The sequence below is a fragment of the Phragmites australis genome, chromosome 21 (assembly GCF_958298935.1).
Source record: "Phragmites australis chromosome 21, lpPhrAust1.1, whole genome shotgun sequence".
In the NCBI taxonomy this organism is placed as follows: Eukaryota; Viridiplantae; Streptophyta; class Magnoliopsida; order Poales; family Poaceae; genus Phragmites; species Phragmites australis.
In genome coordinates, this window is record NC_084941.1 from 3,917,806 (window position 1) to 3,936,712 (window position 18,907).

The window sequence follows — 18,907 nt, forward strand, 5'->3', positions numbered from 1 at the left end:
TTTACAAACATATGGTGTGCAAGTGCTTAGAGCTTCTGAGGAACCGCTTGTCACTCAACCAGTCTTGCTGGTCCCTCTCCCTGAGCTGCACATGCTCATGCTTGGCTTCTTCTATGACAACCAATGCCATTACCGCAACTTCCACTGCCGTTTCCGTACTGTCGAAGCCGTTCTTCGAGCTTTTGAATTAGCACGGCCAGGGCGTCATTGGCCCCAGTGGCAACAACGAGGCTGGCGGGTTCGCACCAGAGTGGCGAGTAGTAGCCATGAGCCGCGGCGCAGTCGCCATGACTGGGAGGCACGTCAAGGTGGTGATGGTAGTGTGTGGCTGCGACGCCAGGCAAAGGAGGGTGGAGAAGCCAGGTCATGGCGGATGCATGGCTCACTGCTAGTTGCTCTTCCTGACCTCCCGTCGCCGTCGAGCTCTCCTCCACCGCGGCGGACCAAGCTGCCCCAAGTGAGCTCGGTGGACAGGAACAACACTATGGCATCAGCAAGGGGGGAGGGGGAGAGAAGATGAGAGACGCCACGTTGGCACACGGTCAGCATGCCACGCAATCATCTAGATGCAGACTGAGACGGTTTGGACCTATGTTGAACAACTTAACAAGTTTAGGGAGCTAATTCTGCAATTTCAAAGTTCATGGATCTGGATGACACACCCGGACAAGTTGGAGGACCGCCAGTGCATTTTACTCTTAACTTAAACTAACAACTCTATCTCTAATTTGACTCTCCTCCTGCCGAAGACACTCTCCATAACAAATAGGCTCTAGCTGAAGACAACAAAATCAGTGCAAAAAAATCACACCTGCCAATTGCAGACTCTGTCAACCTCTAGTTGCCCAACTCCTTTGCAATTTAAGTTAGCTAACAAGTCCTTGCAATCAGCCAGCCGGTCCTCAAACTCAAAGCATGCAGCAACGAGACTCTTATGCTTAGATTGTTGAGGTCGAAATACAACCTGCAAATTGGGCACAAGGTTATGTACGCCAAATTTATTTCCATTACAAGTCATGCATAAACAGATTGCATCAGCCAAATAATAAGCATATGTAAATGCAAAATTATATCATATCGAGGCCTGATGAGCCACCATTTTGGCTCAGTAGGCAAGTAGATCTGATCTTCTGAAGATAAATTCCCATAACCCAGCTAAAAACTTATAGCATCACCACCATGGCCAGAGCAAGCTCATGTCTATAACTATCTATTAGCGCAAGAACTCACCAAATCAATCTAATCCCTGACAAAGGAAACTAATCTATCTATTCCTAAAAAACTAATCTAACTTAAGGAAACTAAATATCTAATCTAATAGATAAAGAGAGAGTTACTGCCGCTATAGAACCAATGCGCTACAGTAGCACGTATTACAGTAACCTATTAGCCCAAGGCCCATAACACGATCACCATTCACCAAATGTATCCCTGCCCTAGAATGGAAACTAAATGCAACATAAAAGGTCGGGAGATACTGTAAAGCGACGACAGAAAATTGCTAAAAACTTAACAGACAAGACATTGACTAAGAAGTTGCATCGATGTTTAATGAAAAGAGCATTGGACATATACTGTTAAAGGTTTGTCACTTTTTCTATTCTTTGCTTATGCTCAGAAACCAACATTATGCATGTTTAGAAGAGTGTAACCTGTTCCGAAATAATTAACAACAAAAATAATAGAAACTTTTGTAGAATCATGATGAACTTCCAGAATATCACATAATGGAAAGAAGCAAATCTAAAACATTTAGAACCTAAAAAATAGGAAGAAATGGTAAGCCAGGACAATAAGACAATAGGTCTCATGGGCCAAGCCTGCTAGCAGGCAGTGAGTGGCAATCAATTCTCTGCTGTTTTGTCATTCTGTCTGTCCCCAATAATTAACTCTCTTCACCTTTTCCTAAGATAGTGGGAATGAATTTTCTTACTCAATTGACATTGACAGATATGTGTACCACACCGACAAATATATGACTGATATTCAGAAGTGAGAGGCTCTGCTCTCAAAACTTGGCCTCCTCAATTCGATGGGAGAAAAAAAAAAGGTTGCGAGCGGCAGAGCATGCAGAAGTCTATCAACGTCAAAGCAAGGAGTTTCTACAACTACTTGCCCTATCTTTGACAGCAGATATCAAAAGCTAAAGCTGTTTTGAAAAAACGTCTCATCAGCTACTCCTTGAGTTTTAGTGACGGAACCGACGAGGATAAAGAGAAAATGGGCGAAGGATATTTTTTCTATTATTCAAATTCTTAATGCCATATAATTGTAATAAGACCTTTGCCCGGATGTCTTTCTCTTCAGTTTTCAGCTCTTGCAACAACTTCTGATCATGACTATCTTCAGCGCAGCTAGAACCAACCAATTCCTCGCAATCATGACGAACCTGTAACAAAAAAGCTGCCATAAATTTGCCAGCCTTTTTCCTTCTTTTTTTATCCGGACGAACCAGCCTTTTTTCTTGACAAAAAGGTATATCTTGCAAACTATCACTATGTATTAAAGAACAGATAAATATTATAATTAATAATTTCAACACTAAAATTACAACTGGGATCTTCTAAGATCAAATAAAGAAACACATAAAATTGGATCACATAGCTCAATTAATGATACAGTCCATGGTGAATCTATGGTCTTGCTTTGCACCTCATTACATTATTCAGAAGACACGTTTCAAGCTTTGCACCAAAGTAACAAGAGATGTTTTACCTTTCCCTCAAGCTCCACAAGTGAAATCTTTTCCAGAATATGAGAATGCTTGTATGCAGATTCAAATGCAGGATCTGGACTGTATGAGCTCAACAATAACCGGAAGCGCAACTCTCCTATATGCACCCAGGCAGCCCCAGTATGCGATAAAGAGTCTGCATGACACACAAAAAAGTTAAAAGTATACATCATCTACTGAAATGAGCGAACTATCAGAAGCAACAAGGAAAGCGAAAGTCAAAAAAAAAAAAAAAAAATCATAAGATAGACCCTTCTGATGGTGAGGAAACACAAGTGCCGAAGATTTGTAATAGGTGGTGCTATGTCTCACTATAAATGAATAAGTAAAATCTACATCCAGTAATATCAAATCAGCAAAGTAGCACATGACTGAGCCATCTAACATAACCATATATTATACCAACAAGGCAACAACTTTTAGTACTTCAAATGACAAGTAAATCCTTTGTGGAGTAGAGGTATTAATCATATAATATACCAACAACTTTAGGTACTTGAAATGACAAATCAATCCTTTGTGGTGTAGAGACAAAGGGGAATACCACGGGAGTAGGCTGAATACAAATCCATAAGCAAGAACTCTACGAGTTTCTCTGACCCTGAGAGTGAAGCCAATACTCCATGACTTGAAGATGATAACAGTGCACCAATGGCATCTAGATCTTCTTTCTGCAACAGAGAATGGTGGGTCAACCGGTCAAGAAAATGCAAAGCACCAGAAAAATAACTCAAGAGAAAATGATATCTTGTTAAGGGAGTGCCGTCCACAAAGATATATTATAGTTGTTCGTGAAAATTGCACACACACGAACAAGAATTTACAAAGGAAATAGGTGTATGAGGTCTATTAATTATCCCGAGCCAATACATTAAGTTCATACAATTAAACTAGGCATTTTGAATGGGATTTGATTGATTATACACATGCCACAATATAAAAATACAAAACTATTCTCGTACTTGATTGATCAGACTAATCTCCCACCTGCAAAAGACTATCACATTAGGGAACACACCACATCTGTGGCAGTGCGCTTTAATCCCTTCAGTCCTAAATACTTGCTGTTTTAGCTCCCATACACCCAGGACAATGGAAAGAATCAATACTTCAGTTTTTTACATGGTTTACCCATGTTAATTATGTGCTAATCTCTTTAACACCGCTACCAATAAGCAATTAATAAGGTATCTGGTGGAAAATATTTCCAGGAAAAAAAGTAAATATCTGGAAACGTATTAGATAACTAGGTCTCCCTGGCTTCCAGGCTCTGACCAAACTTTAGATTAATTTTTGCTTGCCAATTACACCATAAGGCTCTCTTTGTATAGAGACCCAAATCTAAACCTATTCCGAATCCAACTCTAAACTATACCGAATCTAACTCTAAACCTACTCCAATTTATACTGGCTTACAAATAGAATAGGACTCGAAATCAATTATTTTGAATCTTACTAGGAAACTAATTCTTTTCTTCCCTTAATGCTTTTTAGCGCCTTTGGTAGGTGATCCCAAATCTGGAATCCCTACCATTTCCCTCCTACCCAACAAGCAGCTCGTCCTCGAGCTGATAAGATGGATAAGCCTACCGGAAGGATTGCAATGGCTCCCAAGTTACTTCAGCTGCCGAAGAACCTTGCCAACGAACCAAAATTTCTTGAGTACCCCCGATGCGAGAACGAAGGACTTTATCTGGAGAAGGAACCACCCGGTCATGTGGCAATTGAACTGCATCAGTTGGAGGCGCCCCATTATATTTCTTGAGCAAAGCCACATGAAACACATTATGTATAGGCGCCTTGGGAGGAAGATGAAATCGATAAGCCACATCACCAATGCGTTCCAAGATCACAAAAGGACCATAAAATCTTGGAGACAATTTTGAATGTGCCTGATTAGTAATATTGGCAGTCAAACGATGATGCAAACGCAACCACACCCAATCTCCTACTTCAAAAATCACCTCTCGGTGGGACTTATCATAGTACTTCTTCATATATTCCTGGGACTGGAAAAGCCGCTCTCTTATTTCATTCAAAAATTCATCTCGCGGCTGTAATTGCCTATCCATAGCCACCACACGAGAAGTACCCAGTTGATAGGGCACAACAGAAGGAGGATCACGCCCATAAACAACTCTAAAAGGGGTTTCTCGAAGGGCACAACAGGTTGAAGGCCCATGGCTATTGTTGTTTGGCCAGAAATAAAGGTGTGAGTTGATCCGGAGTCCACCAGGGCAGCAAGAACATGACCACCAATTGAAACAGGAAGATGCATGGTATTGTTGGCATGAATCCCTGTAAGAGCATGAAGGGAAATCTCCATCACTCTGTCATCACTCTCCAGATCACCTTGAGGATCCTCAAGTTCCAATAAGTAGATGCTTTTCATAGAGCACTGGCCCATGTGCTCCTTGGGAAAAAAATTGAACAATTGAAACATAAGCCTTTAGCACGCCGATTAGCCATCTCATCAGACGTAAGATGACGAAACCTAGAATTAAGTTTAGCCTGAGAGGGAGTGGCTGAGGTGGAGGACGATGTTGTAGCAGAATAGGGCCGAACAGTACTGGAACGAGAGTTGCTTGATTGATGAGGGGTCGATTTGCATGGGGCTGGTGGAAGATTCCCAACATCATCTTCCTCAAGACGCTTCTCATAAGCACAGACCCATGGCTGTCTCAAGATCCATAGGGCTCTAAAGCTCCACATCTATACTAAGAGGTTTCTCAAGGCCGACGGTGAACAAACTGACCTGCTGTTTGGGAACAAGAGGTGGAGTAACCCAAGCGAGAAGGGCCAAAAATCTCTTCTGATATTCATCCACAGAGCTGGTCTTCTGGAGAGTGGCCAATTCACCCAAGGGATTGCTGTGGATGGGAGGACCAAATCGCATATTGACGTAATGCTCGAATACCGAACAATTGACAGAGCCATGGTCCCTTTCAAACTGCATGTACCACTACTGAGCATCACCATTCATGTGATAGGAGGCAAGCCAAACCTTCTCGTTCTCTGGCGTGTGTTGCCCGCGAAAGAATTGAGTACAACGGTTCAACCATGGTAGCGGATCATCCTCACCATTTAAGGTGGAAAAAGTGACCTTATAGAAGCGAGTGCAGCGGTCATCATCTGTGGGCAAGGATTTGCCTTTGGGGTCGGCTGAAGTAGCCATACCCGAAGTATTGATGCCCTTCTCCCAATCATCCTGTCAGGCTTCGAGAGTGGTCACCTTCTGTAAGATCGATTCCATCATCTTGGTGAGTTCTGCAATGTTGGAGGTGATATCCCCCATGACGTAGGTGCAGATTGGCGACAGGTGGAGCAGCGGCGGCGGCGCGAGGCAGCGGTGGTGGAGCGGCAATGGTGTATGGCGCGGGAAAACAACAGTGGCGGCGGCGTAGAAACAGAACAAGGGCAGCAAAGGTGGCGGCGACGCAGAAACTGGCCGAGGAACAAGAGGTCTCTAGATACCAAATATTAGAGAACTAGGTCTCCCTGGCTTCCAGACTCTGACCAAACTTTAGATTAATTTCTAATTGCCAATTACACCATAAGGCTCTGTTTATATATAGAGACCCGAATCTAAACCTATACCGAAACCAACTCTAAACTTATTCTGAATCCAACTCTAAACCTACTCCAATTTATACTAGCTTACAGATAGAATAGGACTCTAGTAGTCCTGAAATCAATTATTCCGAATCTTACAAGGAAACTAATTATGCCGAAACCTAATAGAAAACTAATTCTTTTCTTCCCTTAATGCTTTTCTGCGCCTTTGGTAGGTGATCCCAAATCTGGAATCCCTATCAAAATGAAACAAACTTGTTGAACCATCATCTATATTTGTATTGGTTGTGGTACATTTGTTCAAGGGACATCTGGTACAACAGCGTAATGGTTCAGTTTTGATCTGGAAACCACAGGAAAAGCAATAGCCGATATGTGCAGGAACTTGAGGTCCTCATTATCCTTCAATACAAACTAGTCTGCAAAGAATTGCTTCAAAGGATACTTAATACATTTCAACAACAGCTAAAAGTTTTAACACCTAAAATATCCCCCAAATATGTCAGAGTTTCGCTGGCATAGAAAATGCGCCCTTACAAGTCAGCTAATTAAACAATAGTACATAGTAAAAACATGACATGTACATGAAACTTTCTCGATCAAATCAAAAGGATGATGCACAAACCTCTAGATAATGTTTCGGTTGTTGGAATAGGACGGACTCTAACTGGTTGTAGTCCTCTTTCTTGAAATGTTTCTTGTGGGCAAATATAATCTGCAACAGATTATCAGAATAGACAATAAAAGAGGGCACTTCAATACAAAATATAGACAAATTGATCATTACCTGCTTAAAGAGGGAATCAGCAGCAGATTGGAGACTATCAACAAAGTTTCCCACATCTGAGATACCTTCCCAGAGGTTTCTAGATGAAATTCTAAGCATTAGATAATTCTTATGATAATCCACCGCACGTAAATCCTGTTGGCTGCAGAGAAAGAGACAGGAAGAAAAGATATAATTGTCTTCCCCAAAAGGTTCAAACATCAGGTTAATCACTTTCCAGCAGTAGCCCATAAATGAGAAGCAGAGCACAAGCTCTATGCAATAGCCATTAAAAGGAAAATTACCATCAAATGTATCTAGTGGAAAAGGGGGAAACGAAAAAAATCAATAAATGATAATAACATCTAGACATACATAATAGTATTGATGGCGTCCATTTTTGTCAGGTGTGCCAGGTCACAGGCTTCATCATGTGTGACCGAGAATAGACTCTGAAAATGAAGCAAATCAAGTAAGGAAGGAACCATGGTTGTCTTAATATAATTACCAAACAGTATCGTATGGCTTAGCGAGAGAGACCTTTGGGCTTCCAGAGCAATAAGTCCACAAGGAAGAGTGATAATTGTACCACATTTCAAGAATGGAACTAGCAACTTTTACATGCACTGCACAACATTCAACTGTCAAGTTGTAAACCACAACAGAAATCGAGATTAGCTGTCACAAAATACAAAAATCGCCTTTTTTACCATTATCAACTGTGGCCCAGGCATGATGAATCCAGCAAATGATCTGATATTGTGTATACTCAAGAGGAGATCTTGAAGATGACTCTAATGAGTAATCCATAGCATACTTCAGCAGGTACTTGGAATTCGCAATGATCTGTACCGTAAAAGAAAATTTTACTCCATTCCGAAGTATAGGGCCCTCTAAGTTTTTACGATCATGTTTCAAATTATAAGGCATGCATGCAGATTTAATGACTTTTCACTTTAGACCTCGTATGCTTCTCATTTCACATTTATGAGTAAACACCCACACTAGAAATTCTCTTATTCCCAAGATATTAACACCATGGATATCCTAGTCGTTTCCCTCTACTGTTCTCAGGTTTGATGACCTCCTTAACTCTCGTGCTAGACCAAAAGGCCAGATAAGAAAATGGAGATTACAAAAAACAATGCATGTCACTTCTTCGTAATGGTTTAGCACTCAAAATCATCAGGTCTTGCAGGAAAACATGGACAAGAAATGATAATTGGGATTTGGAAACCAACAAAGTATTAAGAGACAGACCTCGTGAGCTTCGGAAGAATCCTTTTGTGTGCACTTGGATAGTCGTTGAAGTAAAATAGTATCCAAGTATAAGCTCTTCAAGTTGAGCAAAGGAAGACTCGCCAACCAACCATTGAAACCATACATGTTGCATACAATATCCGATGATACTGAGCAGCAGGATTTAATTTCCGCCACTGAAGTCTTGGTCAATAATTCAAGATTGCTCCTCTCATAGTCAACTTTTCCAACAAGCCTCTACATGAAGAAAATACAATAAAATCACAAAGAAGGAGAAATCACATCAGCAAATATCACATGGGTAAAAGAAAAACCTTGTGAACTTCATCCAATTGGGTGACAATAGTTGAAACATCTTCCTCAGTTTTAGTTGCAACAAGAGAAGCCATAGAGACACCTTGACACAAAAAAGAAAACAGAATCAAGAAGGAAAGATAACATCAAAGTTTTCAAAAATATTTTAAGAAAAAAAATTATCTATTAAACAGATGAAGTGGTAAAAGATATTAAGAAAGCAGAGTACCACTGCACAATTAAATAAAACTGTGCTATAGATCTTTTGGATAAATATATGAGTACCTTCCATTGCAAGGTGTCTAAGATCCTGATTGGCTGACAGCAATGCATCAAGTAACTGTTGTTTATCTGCAAGCAATAGATGGCAAATGAACTCTAGATGGCGTGTCGGGCATGGACCATTTATTAATCGAGCAACCGAATTATATGCTAAAGAATACCATCGAGATGTATATTCAAAATATTCTTCCTTGGCCACACAACTGCAGAGAAGGCCAAAATTTCTTGTAATTTGTAGAAGATCCCGCTAGAAGGTGGCACAAGAGGATGACCTCCATAAACCCACAAAGTTGGTTTTTCATATTGAAAATGGAAATCATGGAGATTGTTGAGATTGACACATTCCATCTGTAAGACTGGGATGTCATTTTGCAATCACTCAGTAGTATCATAGTAAAGAAAACAAAAAGGATGATAACTTACCAAAAATACACCAACTTCTGCCGGGAACTTTGGTTGCAACTTTAGTATTTCTTTCCTCAAAAGACTCCAAACAACTGGTAACCCCTCAAACTGAGATGAAATCATCATCTTCCATATCGATCTGTGATAATCAATAAGGTGGGAGTATATGTGCAGCAGCTTCCGAGATTTCACAATCATCTTAAGTACCACGCCCTCCAAGCATCTGAGGGACTTCAATGCAGGCAACAAAGTAGCTTTCAGAGCAGCAAGATCAGGAAAATTTGTCTCAAACTGCCATTGCTGCAACGTAAGCCGCAGCAAGTTCAAACCATTAAGAGCATTACAAAGCCGGTTCTGGCAAGCTTTAAGGTTGTCACAACCAGCCATATCTAGCAACTTCTTTGAAAGCATTGGAATAGGCTGAGTAATGGTATTGGTCTTGTGATAAGCAACTATTTCCCTGTAACATTCGAGGATGCTATGCCAAATAGGATGCTCACTTTCTTGCTTAAGAATATACCCGTAACTCTCAAAGAAGTTGCAATAAGGCCGGACCAGGCAATTATACCATTTAAACCATATGGCATACAATGCAAGATCATGCTCAGTAGATTGCTCTATAACCCAGTTTGCAGCAAAGAAAAGCATCTGATCAGCTAAATCTGAATCAAATGCCACAGTTACACGACTTTTGACACTCTGACCAGAAACCGTCGGGAACTGTAGTTCATGTAAGCTTGTGGTAGGAAGAATAGAAGGGTGGATGTTACTAATAGGACCCAACAAGGATAAACTATCTTTCAAATTGCTTATCTGAAAAGCAGCGTACTGGGCACCCAATGCCTGTAGATACATACAATTTCTCTTGACACAAGTTTCTTTTGAATACCAAATGAAGTCCCTCAGCTTTTGCTCTATTGGCCAACCACCAGGCAAGGATAAAGAAAATCCAGAATGCAAACCAGTTGAACCACCATCAAAATCAATCAAAAACCTAAATTTTCTCTTGTCCATAATGTCAGATCCATCAAAATTAGTCAAAAACCTAATTTTTCCCGTCTCCACAATGTCAGATCCATTTACTTCAACCAAAGATGGCAGGTATGTGTGTTCCCAACTCAAATGCAGGCTCCAAAGGAACTGATTTCCTTCAATAATAAGTTGTTGAAACAGTTGAACCCATCGTGTGATTTCAAGAAGGGTAATGTTTATACCAAGACGTAATCCAGCAGCTTTTGCATACATGTGTGCTTCACTCATTGACGAGATCAGTTCCATTCTTGGTATCCCAGAAGAAATTAAAAACCTGATCATATCCTTCCTCTCGCTATCCCCAGGCACATTGCTGAGTCCTTCTGAATTCCAGGCTTGGTCCATCAGAAAGACCTCCACTCCTCTGTTTCGCATGGCTCTTGAAACTTCACCATACTTTGCATTGACTGTCAGAAACATACGGAACTTAGGGTGGGCCTTGATAACTACAGGATTCCCGTCAATAAGACCACATTCATTGACTACAATGGACCTTTCTTGCTCAACCAAAGAGTTTATCCTATCAAGCACCTAATAGAGTAAACAAAACAGTAAAATTAGCAAAAGCAAATAGCAGGACAAAGGCAATGTGAGAATTAGAGAGCATACAGTAGGGTTACAAAAATTCGCGTTGTCCAAAACAATCCATTCACCACATTCAATGGCCCTGATCAAATCTCCAGCGACCCATTCAAATTTAACTGGTTGGTGTGCAGCTCCATTCTGCTGCAAGTTGTAGATGGACTTCAGTGTTTTACTCAGATCATCTTTTGTCAATGATATAGGCAAGTCAAACATTTCCAGATCACATTTCATCTGCTCAACTATATCAGCAACCAAACACAATGATGGCAAAGATGCATTCCTATTCATTTCAATAAATGTCGAAGTCTTGATTGAAGAGTACTTTTTTGCAGCCACAAATTCAAACCATTTCACAAACAAACCCTTCCTTTCCACAATTAGATTTTTCCAGTTTATATCCATACTCAGGCTAAAATACACATCAATATAATGCTCAACTTGTGATATGACCGCTTTATAGTGCCTAAAGAAGTTATACTGCTCAAAGCATCCAAGCAATTCTGACAAATCAGTTGCAGAAGACAGATTCAACTCATTTAATGTATTTCCAGACAGCTGAGCAAGCAAGCGGATTAATGAGGTTTTCCCAGATGAATTGTGTCCAACAAGAATGCACAGCCAACCTTGATGGATGCAGTGCATCGCAGCTTCAAGGCTATGAAGGATACCTGGAAATATGTTGAGTTGATTATTCTGCACTTTATATGATTGGAGGTTATTTCTTCTAATAGACGCGCTTCCAGCAACCAAGGAATGCGGATTGACATAAAGCCTTTTCGATTGATGAATACTCGGTTTTTTCTGAAAGATTTCTTCAAACAGCTTGACAACTTCATGGCGATCGACCTCAGTTCTCATTCGTTGAAGGTAGACAGTATTTAAAAAGCAGTCATCACTTGAAGTATCTGGAGAACCTGCTATCATCTCACAAGACCTGATAATGTCACGTAGATTAAATTCCCAAGGGCAGCCTTCTTGGCCATACTTCCTATGTATCATGGTATCCATGTACAGCCTGTTATTAAAGCGAATAAGATTCCGGAGGAGACTTTCAGAGATTAATGGATAATATCGTGATTTACAAATGAACAAATAATCTTCCTCTGATAACTCATCAACATAAACTTTGGTGAAGCGATTCAGAAACGATTTGGGAAGGCCTTTCCGTCCACCACCTTGTGACGAAGGATTCTGGCATGCAAAGATACGAAAGGATGGTGGGCATTTGTAAGTTTGACCAAGCTCTGGTATAAAGACCTCAGCTCGGTGGTCCAAAATGGCATTCAGACCCTCCAGCACAGATTGCGGGGCGAGATTGAGCTCATCCAACAGGACCCAGCTTCCATTCTTTAAAGCCTGAAGAAGAATACCATCAGACCAGGAAAATTCCATTCCATTAGCCCCTTCAGCTGGCAGGTCTGAACCTAAAAGATCCATCATGTCTGTCTGTTCAGATAAGTTTATCCGCACAACATCGTGACCAGAAAATCCAGCTAGTGCGACAATTAAGCTTGTTTTTCCAACTCCAGGACTACCTTCCAGAAGAAGAGGTTTAGGTAGTTGCATACCCCGCAAAACTCGCAAAACATTCTTATTGGTGGTGGGCGCCATTATTTCAAAGCCCTGTTGCTTACAAGCAAAATGACCTTTAGCAATATAAAACGGTGCAATGCCGAAATGATCTTCCAAATAATCATGATTCATATCTGCCTTTCTTATATTGTCACCCCAGCCATAATAGCTTAGATCATTTAAGTAAGAGTCTACTGCTTTCCCCTCAACCTTCTGCAGCTCTTCTAGAAGGAAGGACAAGCAAGTACTTCTCAACTTGGTAGCCTCAGTTTTAGAAACATTCACTCCCAATGAAAGCCCATCAAGTAAAATAAGGAACAGGCCATGTATCAAAGCTTGCTGTGGCCCAAGATTTTGCTCGGTCACATTGATAAATGAAATCCAGGACAGCAAGTCCCGTATCGTGAGTGTTCTTCCGATGTGCAATTGGTTGAACCAATTCCAGAAGGTAACAATGCAATCTCCATAGCAAGTGAGCTCAGCTTTAGCGAACCTTCCTAAAGTTATGCTCTTGAGTTCATCAACATCAGTAACAGCAGGAACCCATAATTCTGTGAATCGATTTCGCAGTGCAGGAGAAAGTTCTTTCTTTCCATAGTCACCACCTGGATTCATTGTCGCAAGAATAAAGAAGTTTGGATGCGCTACAATCTTCTCTAGCACAGAACCACCTTTCTCGGCAAGTGACTACAACAATAGAATAGGCACATATAAACATAGATAAAACTGAAGTTCAAAAACAGAAAAACAGCAATTCAACAAAACCTTATGAATAGACACGAATTGCATGATTGAATGCAAGCGTGATGGGATGAACAAAAGGTATACTAATTTTAGAACAATGCAAATTGAATCTGACAAGCCTGAATCATTTACAATCAATAAGAGCCACTGTCACGTATTTGCAAGAAATGTTACTCCACTTATTGGAAGTTGTGATTATCCTGTTTATGCAGTAAGTAAGGGTGCATATGGCATGTGGTTCCTTTTTTAAAGCATTTTTGTCTAGCTACTTGTTTATGTTACTCCCTCCACTCCTAAATAGATGTCACTTTAGAATTGGGGCACTCAAAACCTTAAAAACCATAAGCGCTAATATACATATATAATATTTATACTTTTAACATAAATTAGGTTACTAATCCTACAACAGCTCTGGTGTATAGAGAGGGCTGACCTATTAAATGGAAACCATCAGCGATAGAACATAGTAATGATTCTAGTAGGTTTATCATCAAACCTACTCCCATATATTCTTTTACTAAGGTCTTACTAGAAAAGGCAAAGGTCAATGGAGACCGTGACAATGCCCTAGCTCCTAATGACATTTATTTACAAAACAGTAGGAGCAACTAACTGGAATCATCCTTTTTAGAGCTATAGCATAAGTATTTTACAAGGATTACTAAGGATTTCCTGCTACTAGATTATGCAGCAGAGCACAGCAATGCTGAACTGGCCCAAAAACCCCTATGTCATGAACCTAAACCCGATTCTATCAACTGTGCACACAGCAAATTACATCAAATAAAGTAAACTATATTGCAGGTGCCTAAAAGCTGTCACTTAGGTCAAGTATACGACTTTATCTATTTGGTCTCCAACACAGTTGTATCATCTAGGTCTCTAAAACTTGTGATTACATCCATTAGGCCCCAAAATTGCAATTCTTCTCAGTTTCAGTGCAAATAGTTAATTTTTGTTCGAACATTTTCATATTGAAGGGGGAGCTTTTCCTGCATGAGGATCTAGTCCCAACCATCTGATCTGCAGGAATATAGGCAAGTCAGCTGGCCAAGAGTAAGATCCTCAGGTGGACTAGACAGCCAACTCCCTATAGAGGTTCCCTCCAACATTTTCACGTTAGGACACATCAACCCTACCCTATACATAAAAACTCGAAATACATTAATGCTAATGAATACCATCAGGGGGTGTCTTGTCTTAATACATTGTAATAGCTGTCCACTTCCATGCAACAACATTAAAGACATTAAGATGGATAAAGGATTGTCAGTCTCATAGAGATACCGATTTCCAAGGTGTAGAATTTGAAGCTAATATCAAGCAAAGTGTACTCTTAAGACAGAAACAATGCATGGAGTAGGCAACTCTTGCACAAGATAACTTCCGGTGTTACTGCTACTTCAGAAGAAAAAAACATGCTATTCAAACAGAAAATGGCCAATTAAAAAAGAACATACCAATTTTCTTTCAGGTTCTAAAACACTGTTCAACCGTTCAAGTACACTGTCATCGGCTAAAGAAATTTCATCAATAAGGAAAAGATCACCATTCTTCATTGCTTGCACAAGTGGCCCATCCTGCCAAAGGAAAATAGCCTGCCACCTCTTGTGGAGATGCATCAGATCCAACTTAATTTGCTCCATGACGTCAAGATCTTGAGTTGACACCTCCGGAAAGAGATCTTTTTCCTTTCTGTATCTCTCAACCATTTCATTCAAATGACCCATGATGCTATCAGCTCCAGATATATCAGTTTCAAGTGGCTGTAAATCATAGAAAATCAGTTATGCCACTTTGAAAAGTCAATAAGATATGTTGAGATACCACATGCCAAAACCAAATAACATACCACATCCCCTGCAACATGAACGAATATTTTCATCTGTTTGATTCTTGCAACAAGATGCTTGAACTCGAGTGCTATTCTTGACCGGTCACGTATAGGACAAAATCCCTGAAAGTAACAGCCATATCATAGTGCTAGTGAGCTACATTTTTAAAACACAGACAATGGCAATTAGTAAAACAGGATTCATAGACAAGATTCAGAGATGGCACCCCAATGAAGTCTGATGTCTCGGTATATTGATGGCAGTTCAAAATGTGTAACTTCAATCCAAGAACAGCACTTAAAACCTGGCAAACAGTTGTTTTCCCACCACCAGTTTCACCAACAAGGAGGACAGGTTCACGTGATCTGTAGCAACGCTCAATAAGGAAGTATAGCCTCCACATACTTTTCGTCCACGTGATACTGCAAGAAATTTTAAATAGATATTCGCATCACAACGGGAGAAGCACATTGAACTCTAAAATGTAAAATGCACAATAACTCACTTTCCAAAGCATTCTTGAACTCTCAGTCTGATAGCATCAAGAGATAAATTATCTTCATGAGTGACTTCCTGCAAAGGTAAAGAATCACTCAATGAGACAGATTAAGAACTAGTTCTCTTTTCAAGCAATTTTTCACCAATTTCCATTAACAGAAAGCACAAAATGTTGAGCCACAGATTAAGTCATGTGGTATTATTATATATGTATCAAGATTCCAAATGTGCTGTGATGCATATCACGCAAGAAACTCTGCTCTAAGGTATCAAGGATAAAATAACACAGTCAGGTCACTGCACAAGCAAACAATACCCAAAGTTTAGGACCAATTGGTATGTTAGCACTGAGCTCAATAGCAACCATTCAATTACACATGTACAGTAGTATGTTAGCAGCTAGCTTCCAATATATCAAAAAAATTCAGATTCGCCTGTATCTTCTACATTGAGTACCTATTAAGTAGCATGCAAGCATTTCTGAAAATTTAGTGTCTCAGATTACACTAACTAAATTGTGTCAGAACCATGCATTATATAATGCAATAAAATGATGATTTATGAATAAACATTTTCAGCACATGAATTTTCATCCCTCATAAAATTACTAGCATGTAGCAACATATCATAGAAAGATGAAATCACTACCGAGTTATATAGATCCGTGACATTGAGTTTAACACGTAGGTGGTGCTCCAAAGCTTCTTGAACAACAGCTTTCTCATTGTCATCCCTTAATCTCTCTGCGAGAAGAAAATAGCCATCTTTAGCGAGATCTTCATATGACTTCCCTTCAAATGTTCTGTATCGATTGGCCCAACGGAATAAATCCCGTGGCGTAATGAAACCATGTTTGCCGGCAAAAACTCTACTATTTTGTCTATGCATTTGCAAATCTTTCATAACTTCAACCATTTTTCTGGCATAACTGGGAGCAATTCTACACCGCTGCTCCAGAATAGTGATTAGCTCATCTTCTGGGATTTCATCAACATGAACTTCAATAAAACGGTTGCGGAATGCCCGAGACAACATTTTACGTCCCCCATAAAGCATAGGTGGATTTTGTGTAGCAAAAAGCATAAAACTAGGATGAGCAGGTATGGTCTCTTGCAGTTCTGGCACAAAGAGCTCCCGATTGTCATCTAACAACCGATTTAAAGCTTCCAGGACATCAGATGGTGCCAGGTTTAGCTCATCCAACACAATCCAGTGCCCCTCTCGCACAGCCTTCACCAAAGCACCCTCCTGGAACTGAAGCTTCCCATGACTGTCGGTGACATAAGTACCAAGATATTCTTGAAGATCAGTATGCTCATGGTTGTTGATTCGGACAAACTCATGGCCAGTTTTTGCGGCAAGATACCTCACAAGGCTAGTTTTGCCACTTGATGTTGGTCCTTGTAGAAGAACAGGATATCTTTTAATATAAACAGCACGGGCAAGGTTAACTATGTGCTCAGTAACACTGTTAGTTAAAACATAGCTCCGCAAAAATTCATCAGATTCACAACCATCTAGTTGCATAGAGTTTTCCATGAAGTAGTCAACAAAAGAAATGCTAGGTGGCACTCTTCCATCTAACAGAAGTGACACGATTAAGTTCTTAATGATTTTTGCACTAGGGGCATCCAACATTGTAAGAAAGAACATACAGAAGCCATCATAAAGAGCTTTCCCGAAGCCAAATTTTTTCTCTGCGTTTTTAAGATAACCTAACGCACGAGAAAGAGATCTCAAACTAAATTGGGGCTTCTGATGAGCTCCATCCTGCAGCCTCTCAGATTCCTTTTTTGCCACTTTATAAAACCGAACAATACTATCTGTAACTCTGTTCGCAACATTCAGACCATCCAGATATTTACTGATAAAAAGACGTAGATCATCGTCATCCACAAGATCATCAACAAAGTATTCAGTAAAGCGGCTCCTAAAAGTGTATGGCAGTTCTCTTTTCCCAGCATCAGTTGCTGGATTCATGCAGGCAAACAACCGGAAGCAAGGATGACGTTCAACGTAATCCACGTCACCCCTTTCAGCCAGGCAAAGTGTGCCCCTCTCTCCATCCAGGACAGCACCAATTCTTTGAAGAGTCTCTGGAGGTGCAAGGTTGACCTCATCAAGCAAAATCCAGTGGCCATTTCTTAAAGCTGACACAAAAGCACCCTCCACAAATCGAAATGACATGCCAGTTGCTGAACCAATTTGACTACAAGCAGCATTTAGCCTGGAAGAAAAGGTGTCCCAGTCAGAAACAACTTGGGCCGGCAAGGGCCTTTTTCTCTTTGAACCACTGCAAGACTTTGAACTCCCTTCAATTAGCTTCTGAGCCTTCTCAACACATTTTGCCAAAGCGCGTAATAGTTTTTTCCATTTCTTTTCCATTACATATATATCACAATGGTGTAGAATAGCTTCGTTATCCTGAATAAGTGAATAAAGTCAATAAATATCAAGATAATAGGGTTTAAAGGTTTTAACTAGTGTAGCTGAATCTTACACTAATCAGAAAAATAAGTTAATCTAGGGCCAAGATCCAACTTGTCTTTCTGCTTCACTCTCAAGCTTACGCCACTGTTCCAGAGGCAGAAGGCTTGGAATGTAGGGACTTATAATAAGCTGAATTAGTAGCATTCTAAGTTTCTCTAATAAGCTAACATGTTAAATTTTTAATTTAATAGAGCATTAGACCAATAAGTTAGCTTCCAAGCCAACGGTAATCTATGTCAAACAAGTTTTAGTATAGGACAAGTACATGAGAACCAAGCAATAGGTGCACCTTTCCAGAAAAACTTCGACAAAAAAGATCCATGAACTCTATATAAAGAGGAAAGCATATTGACCGAGCATCTGTAGGCTTAAAACCGCCGAGGAGATCAGAAATATCACTTTGCTGGCTTAAGTTCTGAAACATAAGGAAAAATATAAAAGCATTATAAATAGCAAAAACTGTGAGATGAAGAAAAAATGTAAGCTGCATATTCTGCACTTTCTACATTTGCCACTCTCAAAGAAGTCCCAGCAAGTCACAACATAAGTGTTAAAAAGGAATGCGAACAAGAACCATGCACATCTAACCTCATAAACATCCCAATATTTCCAAAAAAAAGGCACGAGGCATTTTCATTTTTCAGTGAAGCATTGAATCAAAGATGTTATGCCCAAATTCCAACGGCGGTGGTGAAGGCAGTGATGGGCAAGACAGCATTACTAGATGATGGAGTGGGTAGGAAATTATGTCATTTATGCAATTGTATTTGTTTTGCAACGGAATGCTAAGAACAATCTATTTCAGAGTAACAAATGACAATAATCAATTTTTAGGTG

General features: G+C 40.1%; 1 protein-coding gene across 1 annotated transcript in view; it reads right to left on the minus strand.

Annotated features, from left to right (window-relative positions):
* LOC133903013 (midasin-like) overlaps window positions 1-18,907 on the minus strand; it is a 39,638-nt gene that overhangs the window by 12,729 nt on the left and 8,002 nt on the right. The window contains exons 15-35 of the mRNA XM_062344346.1: window positions 18,360-18,485; window positions 16,229-18,004; window positions 15,588-15,655; window positions 15,309-15,504; window positions 15,100-15,204; window positions 14,708-15,013; window positions 10,956-13,190; window positions 9,333-10,877; window positions 9,071-9,257; window positions 8,913-8,978; window positions 8,648-8,730; window positions 8,334-8,570; window positions 7,784-7,919; window positions 7,614-7,699; window positions 7,449-7,525; window positions 7,095-7,236; window positions 6,933-7,022; window positions 3,279-3,405; window positions 2,716-2,870; window positions 2,282-2,389; window positions 812-964 (exon numbers count right to left, since the gene is read on the minus strand). Of these exons, the coding sequence (XP_062200330.1) occupies window positions 812-964; window positions 2,282-2,389; window positions 2,716-2,870; window positions 3,279-3,405; window positions 6,933-7,022; window positions 7,095-7,236; window positions 7,449-7,525; window positions 7,614-7,699; window positions 7,784-7,919; window positions 8,334-8,570; window positions 8,648-8,730; window positions 8,913-8,978; window positions 9,071-9,257; window positions 9,333-10,877; window positions 10,956-13,190; window positions 14,708-15,013; window positions 15,100-15,204; window positions 15,309-15,504; window positions 15,588-15,655; window positions 16,229-18,004; window positions 18,360-18,485 (8,004 nt within the window). The remainder of the gene's footprint in view (window positions 1-811; window positions 965-2,281; window positions 2,390-2,715; window positions 2,871-3,278; window positions 3,406-6,932; window positions 7,023-7,094; window positions 7,237-7,448; window positions 7,526-7,613; window positions 7,700-7,783; window positions 7,920-8,333; window positions 8,571-8,647; window positions 8,731-8,912; window positions 8,979-9,070; window positions 9,258-9,332; window positions 10,878-10,955; window positions 13,191-14,707; window positions 15,014-15,099; window positions 15,205-15,308; window positions 15,505-15,587; window positions 15,656-16,228; window positions 18,005-18,359; window positions 18,486-18,907) is intronic.